We start from the raw sequence: 14,046 nt of genomic DNA, 5'->3' as shown, positions 1-14,046 counted from the left end.
TAAAACAATACCGTGTGAACTGTGGGGGACACATCACTGGGTCAGACGTCACTTGTAAAGCACACACAACTTCTGTTCTATATTTCCACTATGTTAACTGTTAATATTTATATACTATCAGTGATTACTATCAGTGGCCCAAGCTTAAACTCTCTTGTATCATATTATTCTTAATTGATGGAAAATCCCGAACTAACAAAACGTACCAAACAATTAACCCACCAAAACACATTTTACTGTGGCGTATGACATGGCACTAGGGTAATAGCCTACTATTTTTTTAATCTTTTTTTCTTTGGTAATCCATGGATGTTTTTTATTCTTCAGAATTCCATAAAATACCATCACACACTATCACCATTAGAGATAAGTGTCTTCGGATAAAAGTGTCTACTTGATGTCAGAGAACAAAGTGACCTTAATGCTATTGAGTAATGCAAAATATATATAATTCAGGAAAAAAATAGTCATGTTGGCAATTTTTTTATTAGAAAATAATAAATATTGTCAGACCTAGTCTACACCTTTTGGTAAAAATATGAAACATGTTTACCGCTCTAAGACATGTACTATAAAAGGTGACTATAACATGGTCACACTGAAAGATACTATGTATTATCCTGTATATGAAGCCATACAGAGACGACAACTGGCAAAAAAAGAGATACAAATAACACTTAATATGTACACTGATTTTTTTATGGTCATATATAATCATATTACGATGACAAAATTATTCTGTAACCATGGGTCGTAAGGCACTTTTTATGGCACTCTTCTCCATGTGAAGGAAAGATAATGCTGACTGTTGGAAACGGCAGTCTATGGTTTCTCAGCAAGCATCCACCATCTTTCATGTTCAGGTTCAGTGGATGGTCCTTTGATTGCTCAATAATAAGATATGCTCTTTAAATGAGCCAATAAAACACAAAACTGCCAAACATCACCCAATGGCTCGCCCAGTTTAGCTCCGACCACTTTTGAATGGTGTGACTGGCCATGTAACCCTGTGTGGAAACAAAATACTGTGATAAAGCAACTTTTTCTAATTGGATCTAATAGATTTTTATTAGTAGTCGATCATTTATATTAATATAAAATTCTATGAAACATTACATTGTATATGAAAAAAGAATGCATTGCATATAAACAAATGCTCACCTCCTCAGCATGCATGTTGTCCATTTCAGAGTCAAACAGTGATCCCAGGTATGTCAGGTGGAATATTGACAATGCACTGAAGAACATGTTAACAACATATACCCACACGGTCTACAATAATAAAAAAAGAAAAGAAAAAGGGATCTCAATTTAATAATAGAACTCCATAAGGAATTGCAGTGGAAATCTGTGAAGTAGATATTTCACAATAGACAAACATTTGATCCTGCAGTGGAGAACCTGGTTAAAGTTACAAATCACCTTCTTATTTTGGTGATGGCAGTCACTTGGACAGTGCTTTGACAGGATACAAGCACTGAAAATAGCCGCCAACCGCTTTCTCAGAACTACAAGAAAAAACAAAGAGTCTGTATTTCAGTCCTGTTGTCTAGACTATTGGCGTCACATTCATTCTGTATGCATTAGTATTAATGTTAATATAATTGGATTACTGATTGCATCGAAGCTCTTGTAATTTTACAAGAATGCATGAACTAAAATGATTGTTTACCATGTTCAACGTAAGTGATGAATCCCAAAGACAGCAGCACAGCCCCTAGATGAAAGCTGAGACCCTGTCAAACAACACATAATTAATTAATGATAGAAGATACAGTACCAATCTAATTATTACTATCAAAAGGTCAGAAAGTTTTTTTTTTTTCTTTTATTCAGAAAAGATGCATTAAAACGATCAAAAACAACTGTGATAGATTTATAATGTTAGAAAAGATTTCCTATTCAAATAACTGCTGTTCCTTTGAATGTTTTATTAATCAAAAAATCCTGAACAAATGTATCACGGTTTCCACAACCGTTTCAACAAATATAATTTAGTTTCTCGACCAAATTAGCATATTAGAATGATTTCTGAAGGATCATGTAATGATGCTGAAAAATCAGCTTTGACATCACAGGAATAAATTAAAATACATTTTAAAGTTATTTTGAATTGTAATAATATTTTACAATACTGCCGTTTTTACTGTATTTTTGAACAAATGAATACAGCCTTGGTAAATAGAACTCAAACTTCTGTCAAAAACATTACAAACTCTCATTAAAGACATCAGTTCTGAAAAGTACAATGTCCTTTATTAACCACCAGAGGTCTCCACTCAACTACAATAATTTTAAGGTAGCATCCCGGTCATATTTGTCTTAGTTTAGTACCAGTTGATTACTGTCCTGTTATCCAATCGGATTGGACCCGCCCTCATTCCTACCACCACACATCCTTTCTCCAAAACCCACATTTATAGCCAGCAAAACCCAAACAGATTCACATTCACTCCGTGTTTTTGATTGCCAAAACAGTCAATATGTTACACTTTTAAAGGGATAGTTCACCCAAAAACAAAATGTTTATGTTTATCTGCTTACCCCCAGGGCATCCAAGATGTAGGTGTCTTTGTTTCTTCAGTAGAACACAAATTAAGATTTTTAACTCCAACCGTTGCAGTGTGATAGTCGTATAATGCATGTTAATGGGGATATTTTAGAGTATGAGAGCAATGAGAGTAAAAACACAGACTTATGAATCCTTATTAAACACATTGATGTATTAAGACACAAAACGATCGGTTTCTGCGAGAAACCGAACAGTATTTATGTTTTTTTTTTACCTCGTATCAGACAAATGTCATCTAGTATTCCCAGCGCCATAACTTCCGGCGAATAAGGTCAAAATACTAGCGCAATCAAAGATATATAAACGTAAATGCCTCATTCGACCGATCTGCGCAGGCACTAATGAGGAGTCTATGTATATATCTATGATCACGCCGGTATTTTGCATGTATTTTGACCTTATTCACCGGAAGTGATGGCGTGGGGACGGCTGATGCAGAGCCATATAAAAAAAAAAAATATATATGGATATTTTTCTTACACAAACGCATCGATTCGCTTCAGAAGGCCTTTATTAACACCCCGGAGCCGTGTGGAGCACGTTATTTGACAGACAGATGCTTTTTTTATGGACTTCAAAAACCGAGAAACTATTACTGCTATTATAATGTTTGGATTAGCCAGAACATTTTTAATATAACTCAGATTTTATTCGTCTGAAAGAAGAATGTCATATACACCTCGGATGACTTGAGGGTGAGTAAATCATGGGCTAATTTTCATTTTCGCGTGAACTATCCCTTTAATGCATGGATATCTAAAAATTCTAATATTCGTATATATTTATTTTCCTAAAGGTCAAACTGGTATTACAGCATGAAAGGCTTGATCTTAGCAACACAGCGAGTTACAACCTAACATGCACAACTACAACAGCTCACTAAGGGGACATAGAATAAGCTGCCAGGGTAGGCAGCTGTGATTGAATTATCTATCCACACCAGCTGTAGACAGCCGTTTAAATCTGGGTCATGGTGTTCTGAGATAACAAACCATCTTTATCCAAGCTGTCATGTTAGAGGGAAACTGTTTTTCTGGATCTGGTGTTGTTTTATCCTTATAAAAACTCAAATCTTTTTAAACAGATGGAACCTGATTCTGTGCCAACAAACCTTCCTTGTGAAAATGTTAATAACCAGAGGGCTGAAAATCATACTTACATGTAACAATGCACTGGCGGTGTAGGTCACCAAGATGGCAGGAAAAGTGCCAAGTTTGAGTGCACTTTTAAAGACGTCTGTGTGTTACAATATACAGAGAACATTATTATATGTAACATGTATATGAATCAATAATATCACAAACCTGAATAAATACACATACATGAGTTAAGCCACTTAGACATGGGCAGATTCCAAGAGGTAACAACTTCCACCATAGACCTCGGCAATTCCACATTCATAGGTTTAGCTACCGTAATATCCCTTTGAATTAACAAGATGTCACATTAGGTCCCAATAACTGTTATTTTACAAAGAAAGTTAAACGAATAGCGAAAAAAAAAACATGAGTACATGCCATTTGAGATGGTCTTTGTGCTCAGAAAATCCAGCTCCAGCCACCACAGTGGTTGTTTCGCTCAAGTAGCTGACAAAATAATTGCTGAAGTGGAAGGACACTGCATTTTCATAAGCATGAAGCCACCTGAGGACAAAAAGCCAATAAAAACAATATTAAACAGACAATTTCATTTCCTTTAGATGTGGAATCCCTATGAGGGAGGGAGGGAGGGAAGAGCAGCTCACCTACGAGGAAGTCCGTCTCCGTAGATGGGAATGAAGTAAGGAAAGAGATAAGGAGCAATACAGTTGGAAATAACCAGGCAGATCTGACTCTTCAGAAAGCTCAGAGCCATCTTTCCAAACCAGCCAACGCTCTGCAGGAGATAAGTTAGATAGTTATTGAATGAGAACATTTCCTGATGGAAAGCGCTCAGCACAAATAAAGATTATCTTCTCTTCATTAAAATCTTTTTTTTCCCTTTAACATTTAGCATGCAAAACACATATTAATGTCAATTTCTGCATATGCATTTAAAGACACGCTCACCATGGCAGCATTTATTTATTTATTGTCAATAAATATTAAAGTGTAATTTATCCAGCCTTCAGTGTCACGTGATCCTTCAGAAATCATTCTAATATGCTGATTTGGTGCTCAAGAAATATTTCTTATTATCAACGTTGAAAACAGTTGAGCTGCTTAATATTTTTTTGGAAACTGATATATTGTTTTTCAGGCCCCTGTATACACATAAATAAATGTTCACACTAATACAACGGAAGGAAAAACTAAAATTGACAGGGTAAAAATAAATGAGTGAGCTCACAATAATAAAATAATACAAAAAAGATATATAAGATTAAGATGATAAAAATAGGAATAGAATCATTTAAATAATTGTATTTACCATTTTACGTCCATTAATTGCATCTGTGTACCGTGTGAAATTGATCCATGGGCCAAAGATGACGGTTCCCGGAAAGCAGAGGTATCCCATGAACTCCAGCGGGGAGGGAAAGGAGGACACAACGCCTCGATCAAGGTCAAAGGCCAGAGAGATGGCCTTCATGGCCACCACCATCTGAGAGCCTGGACACAACCAAAACAGTCAGTACCGGACGTGATGCGATGATGAGTGTCATTTGAGGAAAATGACATGACGTATAATATGATGTAAAATATGCAGATAAATAATGAATTAATAAAGACACACCTCTCATCTTATGCCAGGTTGCTGCATCTATCATGTGAAGCTCGCTACAACAAAAATGAACAAATTATGTGACCACTTGTGATCAAATACTAGCGGAGTCTAGTTTTTCTCATTTGAACCAAGCAGTTTTCTGTGTTCATTAAAGGTCCCATGGCATGGCATTTTTCTATTATTTTATAGTGTTTCCTGAGGTGTACTTATATTATTAGTATGATTTTTACATCATAAAATGTCATAATTTAGAAATAAAAGGCATTTTTTCTATACTGCTGTTTGCCCTGTGGCTGAATGCCCTGCTTCAAGAGGCGTGTCTGCTGTGAGACTTCAGTAAAAACGCCCACTGTTGTGATTGGCTGACATCTTTGCATTTTAAATGAGCGGAGGGGGCGTGGTTTAACGAGGCACGAGCAGGCACGAGTCTGCCAGAGAGACGGATGGACCTGTGTTCACTTCTCATCAGTTCTCTCAGCATGTCTCAGTTCAGGGTGAACTGTTGTAGTTACTAGCATATACTTCAGGTTATTAGTTTATTTCTAGTCGGAGGGACTGTCACTCATGTCAGAAAGTTAGTAACTTTAGTAAATTATGGATCAGCGCTGACTCGAGACGCGAACCGTTCAGAACGATTCAGTCCGATTTGGTGAACTGGTTCGGTTCACTAAAAAGAACCGATTCAAAAGAATGATTCGTTCGCGAACCGGACATCACGGAGACGAAGCGATTGCTAACAAAGTTATTTATAGTAACTACTGAGTTATGAGAGCGCTGTCAGTCAGCGCGAGTTTATTGTGTTTGTATCTGAGAGTTCTGAATAAACACGAGTCCCAGTCACACCGAGTCCTCTTCATCATTATTCTACCAACTTTGTAACACATGCAATGTATCATTACAGCGAGATGAACGAGTTAGTAAGTGTTGAATATAGCATTATTTCTAGATATGTTCCAAACATATGAATAGCGTCGTTGACGCGCATTGAGTAACTTACACAGCGCAAACAAAGACACAACAGCTGTAATCGAATGTAATCCAGTTTATTGTGGGGAAAGCTGGCTAGCCTAGCCCAGATACCCTCACGCTTACCCTCCTTCTGCTTAATCTCACGCCGCGTTTGGTGCCTCCGCTGTGGGCCAGATGCAGTACTGGGGGTCGGGGATGTTGGAGGCCGAGCTTCGGCGTGTGTGAAGTTTATCTCTAAAGATGTGACTGCTGATGTTAAACAGAAAAGACTGTATGCACATTTAAGAACAGATAGACGCGACGAGGACGTACAAAAACACTGACTCTCAAGATAGAAAACACGAAAACACCGTTCTGTCGGGAGAGAGAGAAGCCGCTGCGTGTCCACAAATAATAAATAATTAGCTACACATCAGAAATCACTGATCACAGATCAGAAGGAACTGAAGAAAGACTTCTGTTTTCATTTGTACATCCAAACACTGAGAAACTGCCAGTGTTCACTCGTTCACAAGTAACGTTAATGATCTCTCGAGTGTTTGCATGGGCGTGCCAGATTCTCTGGGCGGGGGAAAGGGAGGAAACCGTGCCTGCTTGGACGTCAAACCAGGAGCCTTCAGGATTGGCTAGTCGGGCCTGTCATTTTCTCAAAGGCAGAGAGAGACAGCCAGAACTCGGTTTTACCCCGATCAACATTTCTATCCACTTGGGGACAATATTCAGGCTAGGGGAACTCATATTAATGTTGAAATACCTCATAAAATGAAAATTTCATGCCATGGGACCTTTAAGCCCTAGCTATGCAGTAGTCTCATGACTGGCAGTGGATGACAGACCCCATCAGCATGTAGATGAGGATGACGACAGAGAGGAAGACTCCTCGGCTGCTGGAGTTTATGCTGAGGAGCAGGATGAGGTAGCAGAGGAGGCTCAGGATAATCACCCACATCGTGTGCAGCTCAAAGAACACGTACAGCACATACAGACCGCCTGCCAGCGAGCTCAGATGCTTCACATGACGTGAGACACCTGACAAAGAGAGACACACTATTAGCCTGCCACATCAAGACTCAACAGATGGACCGATTCAGTAACATGAGTTGGATATAACAAGATCAAGTGTGGATATTTGCTGCACGATATTGGAAAAACTGACATTGTGAGATTTTGTTTTTCCGCCATATATATTGTGATATAAAATGATACAGGAATTTTCACTAGATAACTTGAATAGCTACTGATGATAAAAAAACCCTCTGAAAAATAACTTTTTACTCTGAAGACTTTTTTAACGGCAAAATCTTGTTAGCGCAGAACGATTTAGGAAAAGCTTAATAAAAAATATATAAAAACAAAGCACTCTTTCTGCTTCAAACTTTCACCTTTAAATCAATGCGTTACCTGCCATTTCTTTGCAACTATTTGTGAAATTTACTAGCAAACTAGCTGTAAAAAAAGTCTTCAAAGTAAATCATACACCACATTTTTTCAATGTAACTATAAAACAATAATAATTATTATGATTTTGTTGTGGTTATTTATTACATAAAATAATTTTATTTTACTGAAATTACAATACCAATATTTACGCTTCCCTCTATGGTAAGCAATAGGATATCAATGAGGAAAAAATTATTTGAGGTGTTTTTCCTGGTTAAAATTGGATACTATGACAATATCAATAAACATTTTCCAAAAAAAAATGCGTTTCTTTATTTTTTAAAAGTTTGTTGCCTCAAGGCAACGTTGTACCACAACGGACAAATTGAAACATTTCATGTAGAAAAAATAAATGTAATTATTGAAAACATCAATTTCTTTAACCAGACACTTGAACAAACACATTTATCCAGTTTTTAATGTAATACAAATTTCATATTTAATTAAAAGTAACATTTGAAATTCAGCTGTTGCTCTCAGGCAACATTGTACCATCGTGGAACCCAAGTATTACCAAACCATCATATCAAGTTTTCACATCCATCTTCATCTTCGCTCCCCCCCTCACTCTCTCCCTGCCGTATTGTCACTATGACCTCATCTTCCTCATTAAAGTACAACACCTCATCCTCACCCTCATCAACTGCAGTTGTGTTTTATACCTTTTTTGTGCAATAGAAAATGTGCAGGGCTGCATTTCCCGATAACGTTGTCTCTTAGCGAGCTATGAAGACTCTAAAGGTATAACTTAACTAAAGGTATCCCATTTCTAGGCGTGTTCCCTGAACTATACCTTAGGAGGTTGCTTAAGGTATACCTTCTTAAGTGCGACGTTAGCAGGCGCTGTCCGTGGCAGCGGTGCTGAATTTGTTTATCAATAGCTCTAAAATCGATTATTCACTCTATACAGGGGCTGTTTAACTGCGTTATGTGAGACAGCGGTGTTCTTTATAACAGAAGCACTTCAGAAATAGTTGAAATTGCATTTATCAGGACTCGTGAGATCTTATAAATATAATTAAAATTGCAAACTAAATTAAAAACCGTGGATAATTTATATAATTTTGAAATGATTGTGCGAACCTCCAACCTCTAATGCCCAAACGTATCATGCATCAACCCACTAACGGGCAGTATGCCATTTATATTATCATAATATATTTTGCCATAGTCTTCATTTACTCCACAAGCAGAGTTGATTGCCCGCATCACATTATTGGAATAAATCACAAATTTCTGTCATTGGATGACCTACTCAATAAAGGCGCAACACGCAAAACATAATCAACAGCTACTATAGCGGAGAAGAAAGAAAGAAAGAGAAGAGTGGCAGCAGCTGAATTTTGGGGTGCTCCGTCAAGTTGGTCTTGACAAAGTCGGACCAACAAGATCTAAAAGCTGCTGAATTTGCTGTCGTGGCAGGCGAAATTAATTTTGAATTGCAGCTTTGGACATGGTAGCCAGGGGACTAAAGTTTTCACGGATGAAATAGTGCACATAGAAATGGCTCCGCGGATTGGCCGCGTCTTTGATTTAGCACAACTATTCGCTGTATCGCTGCCATAGTTTGACCAAACTCCCCTCCACAATCATTCCATTTAAATACACTCCATAATGGTTTGCCAGCTGATGTACCTTTGGATAATATAATTAAAAAGCTAATAACCATTAGTTTAATGTCAATTTTAATCCTTGCATACAAAAAACAAAACAAAAAACAATTCAATTAGCCTAATTGAACACTGGGTGTATACTACAACTTCCGAATTATATTCGTATAGACTGACATGTAAAGAAGCTTTTTGCACAGTGGTGGCCACTAGTGGAATGAACTGTCAATAGTGATAAGGTATAGCTAAGAGTGGTTCAGACCAACCTTACGAAAGTATGACTTACAGAAGGTATTCTTAACTAAGATCATTTTGGGAAACACGTATTAACGTTAAGGTACACCTTAAGGTATAACTTAAGAACGACGTAGTGTTAAGAAGGTTTCGGGAAATCCAGCCCAGATCATAATATGTGCACTTATAGTATGTGAATTACTATTCTTATAAGTGCATTACAAAATCATGCTATTTTATTTAGAGCATTCTAACTCTTTTCCTTAAAAATAATATATTTGTATCCAACCTAGTGTGTCTGGTATGGCCTTATGTGATTCCATTATGGTACAATGTTGCCTTAAGGCAACACAGTTTTTTGTTATTTACTCAAAAACATTTGATGATAAATAATGTAAAGTTCCTGAAAAAAATTATTTACTTACTAATATGAAGGTGACCCATATTTTTTGTGGGTGATTAACTGGACGCAAATTAGTGAAAAATGCACTTTTCATTGGAGAAAATATGGACCCATTTGACCTGTGCTGAAACAGGACACAAAATGGACCCCTGTGGGTCATGTGACCACTTTTTTGCACTTTCATTGATTAGTATTTGAGTTCTTCTTCCCTGAGATAGGTTTGACCAATAAATTGGTGTGTCATTTGATTAAAAATAAACTAAAATAGACTATGTTGCCTGGAGGCAACACCGTACCGTAGAGGGTTAATACCATTTTCAAATGGTAACCCATCACACTTTTATTTGAATTGGTTGGCAAATCTAAATATGCAATGCCGATTTCAGAGTTAAGCGCTGTACTGAGTGTTCTCTATTCACAGTAAATAAGCTATTCTTAGATGCTGTATCATGAACTATACGTGTGTAAATGATGAGCTTTACTCTGAAATCAGTAGTACATATATATATTTATTTGACAATCGCACTAAGCCATAATGTGATATTGATTTTATATTGCGCAGCCCAAGCTACAATACACATTGCTGTGAAATGGATTAAAAAAAACACGTTAGCCATGCAATAACCATTTAGGCCATGTTCCCATCCTTTGGGGGAAGACTAACAGTCTAACAGGTGTTTGAGGGCTGGGGTTGTGCACGATGGTCTCACCTAGTCTACAGATGACTCGACACAGCAGACAGACGAGCAGAAGCTGCCAGACCTGCTCTAAACCCTGCTGGGCAGTGGGCAGCACACAGCCCTCTGCTAGAGCCTGCAGGAACTCCACACGTCCATAGGAATCCATAGTGATGTCCCTAGAATGCAGTTACACACAGGCTGGGTCTAGAGAGGAGAAACAAGTGTATTATTCTATTGTATGGTTATTGGATAGGTTTATCACAGGGCTCAACAATAATGGCCTGACTGAGGCTATAGTGTGAGACAATTTCAGGCCAGTTGGTGGAAATGAGCTCTTTGGCCAGTGCTGCATTGTCTTGCATTTGTTGATTTTGTGTGCCTTGCATAAATTTGCAAGGAACACATTAGGTTTTTAATAAAGCATTGACCTTTTTTGTTGCAAATTTACATATCAACAATGCAGCGTTATCTAGCTCATCTATCAGTAATATTCTGCATCATTTCCAGAATGTTTGCTGTTTGCTAGCAAATATGTGTTTGTGAATTATAACTGTTGTTATGGAGTATTTATAAGCTATATATATATAAACATACTATGTTAAATACTAAGTCTGGAAGTAATATTCAGACACATCTTTGCTACAGTGGGGAGAACAAGTATTTGATACACTGACGATTTTGTAGGTTTGCCCACTTATAAAGCATGTAGAGGTCTGTCATTTTTATCATAGGTACTTTTCAACTGTGAGAGACGGAATCTAAAACAAAAATCCAGAAAATCACATTGTATGATTTTTAAGTAATTAATTAGCATTTTATTGCATGACAAATATTCGATACATCAGAAAAGCAGAACTTAATATTTGGTACAGAAACCTTTGTTTGCAATTACAGAGATCGTACGTTTCCTGTAGTTCTTGACCAGGTTTGCACACATTGCAGCAGGGATTTTGGCCCACTCCTTCATACAGACCTTCTCCAGATCCTTCAGGTTTCAGGGCTGTCGCTGGGCAATACGGACTTTCAGCTCCCTCCAAAGATTTTCTATTGGGTTCCGGTCTGGAGACTGGCTAGGCCACTCCAGGACCTTGAGATGCTCCTTAGTTGCCCTGGCTGCAGGATTTTAATCCATGATGTGTTACTAAAGGTTTTCTTTGAGACTGTGGTCCCGGCTCTCTTCAGGTCATTGACCACGTCCTGCTGTGTAGTTCTGGGCTGATCCCTCACCGTCCTCATTGATGCCCCACGACGTGAGATCTTGGATGGTGCCCCAGACCGAGGGAGATTGACCGTCATCTTGAACTTCTTCCATTGTCTAATAATTGCACCAACAGTTGTTGCCTTCTCATCAAGCTGCTTGCCTATTGTCCTGTAGCCCATCCCAGCCTTGTGCAGGTCTACAATTTTATCCCTGATGTCCTTACACAGCTCTCTGGTCTTGGCCATTGTGGAGAGGTTGGAGTCTGTTTGATTGAGTGTGTGGACAGGTGTCTTTTATACAGGTAACGAGTTCAAACAGGTGCAGTTAATACAGGTAATGAGTGGAGAACAGGAGGGCTTCTTAAAGAGAAACTAACAGGTCTGTGAGAGCCGGAATTCTTACTGGTTGGTAGATGATCAAATATTTATGTCATGCAATAAAATGCAAATTAATTACTTAAAATTCATACAATGTGATTTTCTGGATTTTTGATTTTAGATTCTGTCTCTCACAGTTGAAGAGTACCTATGATAAAAATGACAGACTTCTACATGCTTTGTAAGTGGGCAAACCTGCAAAATCGGCAGTGTATCAAATACTTGTTTTCCCCACTGTATATGTGTTTTTATGGAGGCACAATGTCCTGACAAAGATGGGAATATCCGAAACCCTTGTCCGTGTGGGGACATTTTTTTATTCCTATCAGCTTATGAATCATACAAAGTGATTTTTTTTAAAAATGTAAACATGCTGAAAGTACTCTGTGATGGGTAGGTTTAAGGTTAGAAGAATATACCATTTGTACAGTATAAAAATCATTGTCTATGGAATGTCTCCCTAAAACGTGTTCTTGCACACACATAAATACTAAAGAATACATTTGTACACATAAATAAAATGTATAACTTTTCTGTGGTGGGACCCGTGAAAATGTTGGCATAAGTTAGAATAGGTAAAGCTATTTTTATAAACCAGTCACTGATGTTCAGATTGTTTTCGAGCAAAAGTGTGTTCATAAATATATATCTATCACAGAATTAATTATTTAAATTTTTTAGTTTATTATTGAATATGGTTATATTGTAATATCAATTATTTAAAAAAAAAAAATTCTCATAAGCGAATGCAATTTTTTTAAGGAGTTTTTTATGGATGGGGCTAATGAAAATGCAGACGGGGCAGGTAAATATCTAAACTACTGGCCCATCTAGGAAAGCAGGGGGGAAATCCTTGTAGTAAAATCTCGTTGTTGAACCCTACTTTATATAATTCAGGACTCACAGGAACAGAGCATTCTGGAATGATCAAGTCCTGCATGATAACTGTGCCAGTGTTTTCATATAACAGTTTCACATCCCCTTCATGGCTAGATTGCCTACACAGACAGAGGTTATATAATGCAGCTGTATGTGGATGAGACGAGCTTTAGCCCTACGACATCACTGACTATCTGAGCTTGATTGAATTTGCATGTCTTTTAGAAGTAGTTCATTTCTACAAGTTTTGTCGTATTGGACCTGTTGTTTCAGTCCCAGCCTCTTCCACAGATATGCTGCCTTTTGCCTTTGTTTGCATCGTGCGAAACAAAATTAGAATTCATCAAAATTCATGAACTTGCAACCAAGTTAGAAGAGTTGGCGGTAACCCAACTAAATAGTCAGATTGAACGAAGCGAACGAAGAGCTCAGCTCACTGTTGCACTTCCACGCGATTCTTACCGATCTCCAGAAGCACAGAAGTATCCTGCACTACAACCGTACACCCGGAAGTAGGACGAGGATTTTCCAGTGAAATGTGTCGTCCAGCTTATCCATGTGTCTTTTCCATTCCGTTAGCACGATCATAAACATCTGTAAGATTCAGTGGAGAAACGCAGCCGCTGTTGTGGTAATGAACACACCGGAGTTCAACCAAACTTGACTCCAGCGTGCTGCTGCGTTCCCTGTTCACTTCCTCCGCAGAGCCGGTGGAGGTGCTGGAGTGCCTGTACGTGATTTATTATGGGAATACACTGATAATGCATGCAATGCATTTTCTGGTTTCCTTTGGATTCATTTATCATTCAAAAGGCTTGATTCAAATGGCTCTTAGGCCTATCTGTTTCCACGGTTTTTCTCTCCTTGTTCCTAAAGATGCTGTTGGAATTACTTGGGTGAAATTTCGTTTATTATTATCTGATGAAATTGGATTGCTCATTGTTTTTGCTTATTGAAGAAACTCCATTCATGAAC

General features: G+C 37.9%; 1 protein-coding gene across 1 annotated transcript; it reads right to left on the bottom strand.

Moving 5' to 3' along the window:
* Window positions 1–467: 467 nt before the first annotated feature.
* On the bottom strand, window positions 468–13,780 carry porcnl (porcupine O-acyltransferase like). The gene is made up of 13 exons (XM_079826905.1): window positions 13,534–13,780; window positions 10,645–10,818; window positions 7,084–7,276; window positions 5,288–5,331; window positions 4,982–5,163; window positions 4,317–4,447; window positions 4,090–4,215; window positions 3,895–3,995; window positions 3,732–3,808; window positions 1,673–1,736; window positions 1,423–1,508; window positions 1,162–1,272; window positions 468–1,007 (listed from the first exon to the last, which is right to left on the bottom strand). Exons 2-13 carry the CDS (start codon window positions 10,778–10,780, stop codon window positions 909–911), a joined length of 1,350 nt encoding a protein of 449 aa, XP_079683031.1. The 5' UTR covers window positions 10,781–10,818; window positions 13,534–13,780; the 3' UTR covers window positions 468–908.
* Between the last annotated feature and the right edge of the window lie 266 nt (window positions 13,781–14,046).

The sequence above is a fragment of the Gobio gobio genome (assembly GCF_949357685.1).
Source record: "Gobio gobio genome assembly, chromosome: 10".
NCBI lineage: Eukaryota > Metazoa > Chordata > Actinopteri > Cypriniformes > Gobionidae > Gobio > Gobio gobio.
This window is presented reverse-complemented; position numbering and strand designations above follow the sequence as displayed.

Bases quoted from the DNA above. Each gene is read 5' to 3' on its own strand.
- porcnl (XM_079826905.1), bottom strand. From the start codon at position 10,780: ATGGATTCCTATGGACGTGTGGAGTTCCTGCAGGCTCTAGCAGAGGGC. The intron at 4,216-4,316 runs GTGAGCTGCTCT...TTTTGTCCTCAG, and splicing joins GGAGACGGACTTCCTCGTAG to GTGGCTTCATGCTTATGAAA. The intron at 1,273-1,422 runs GTGATTTGTAAC...TTATTATTGTAG, and splicing joins GCCATCACCAAAATAAGAAG to ACCGTGTGGGTATATGTTGT.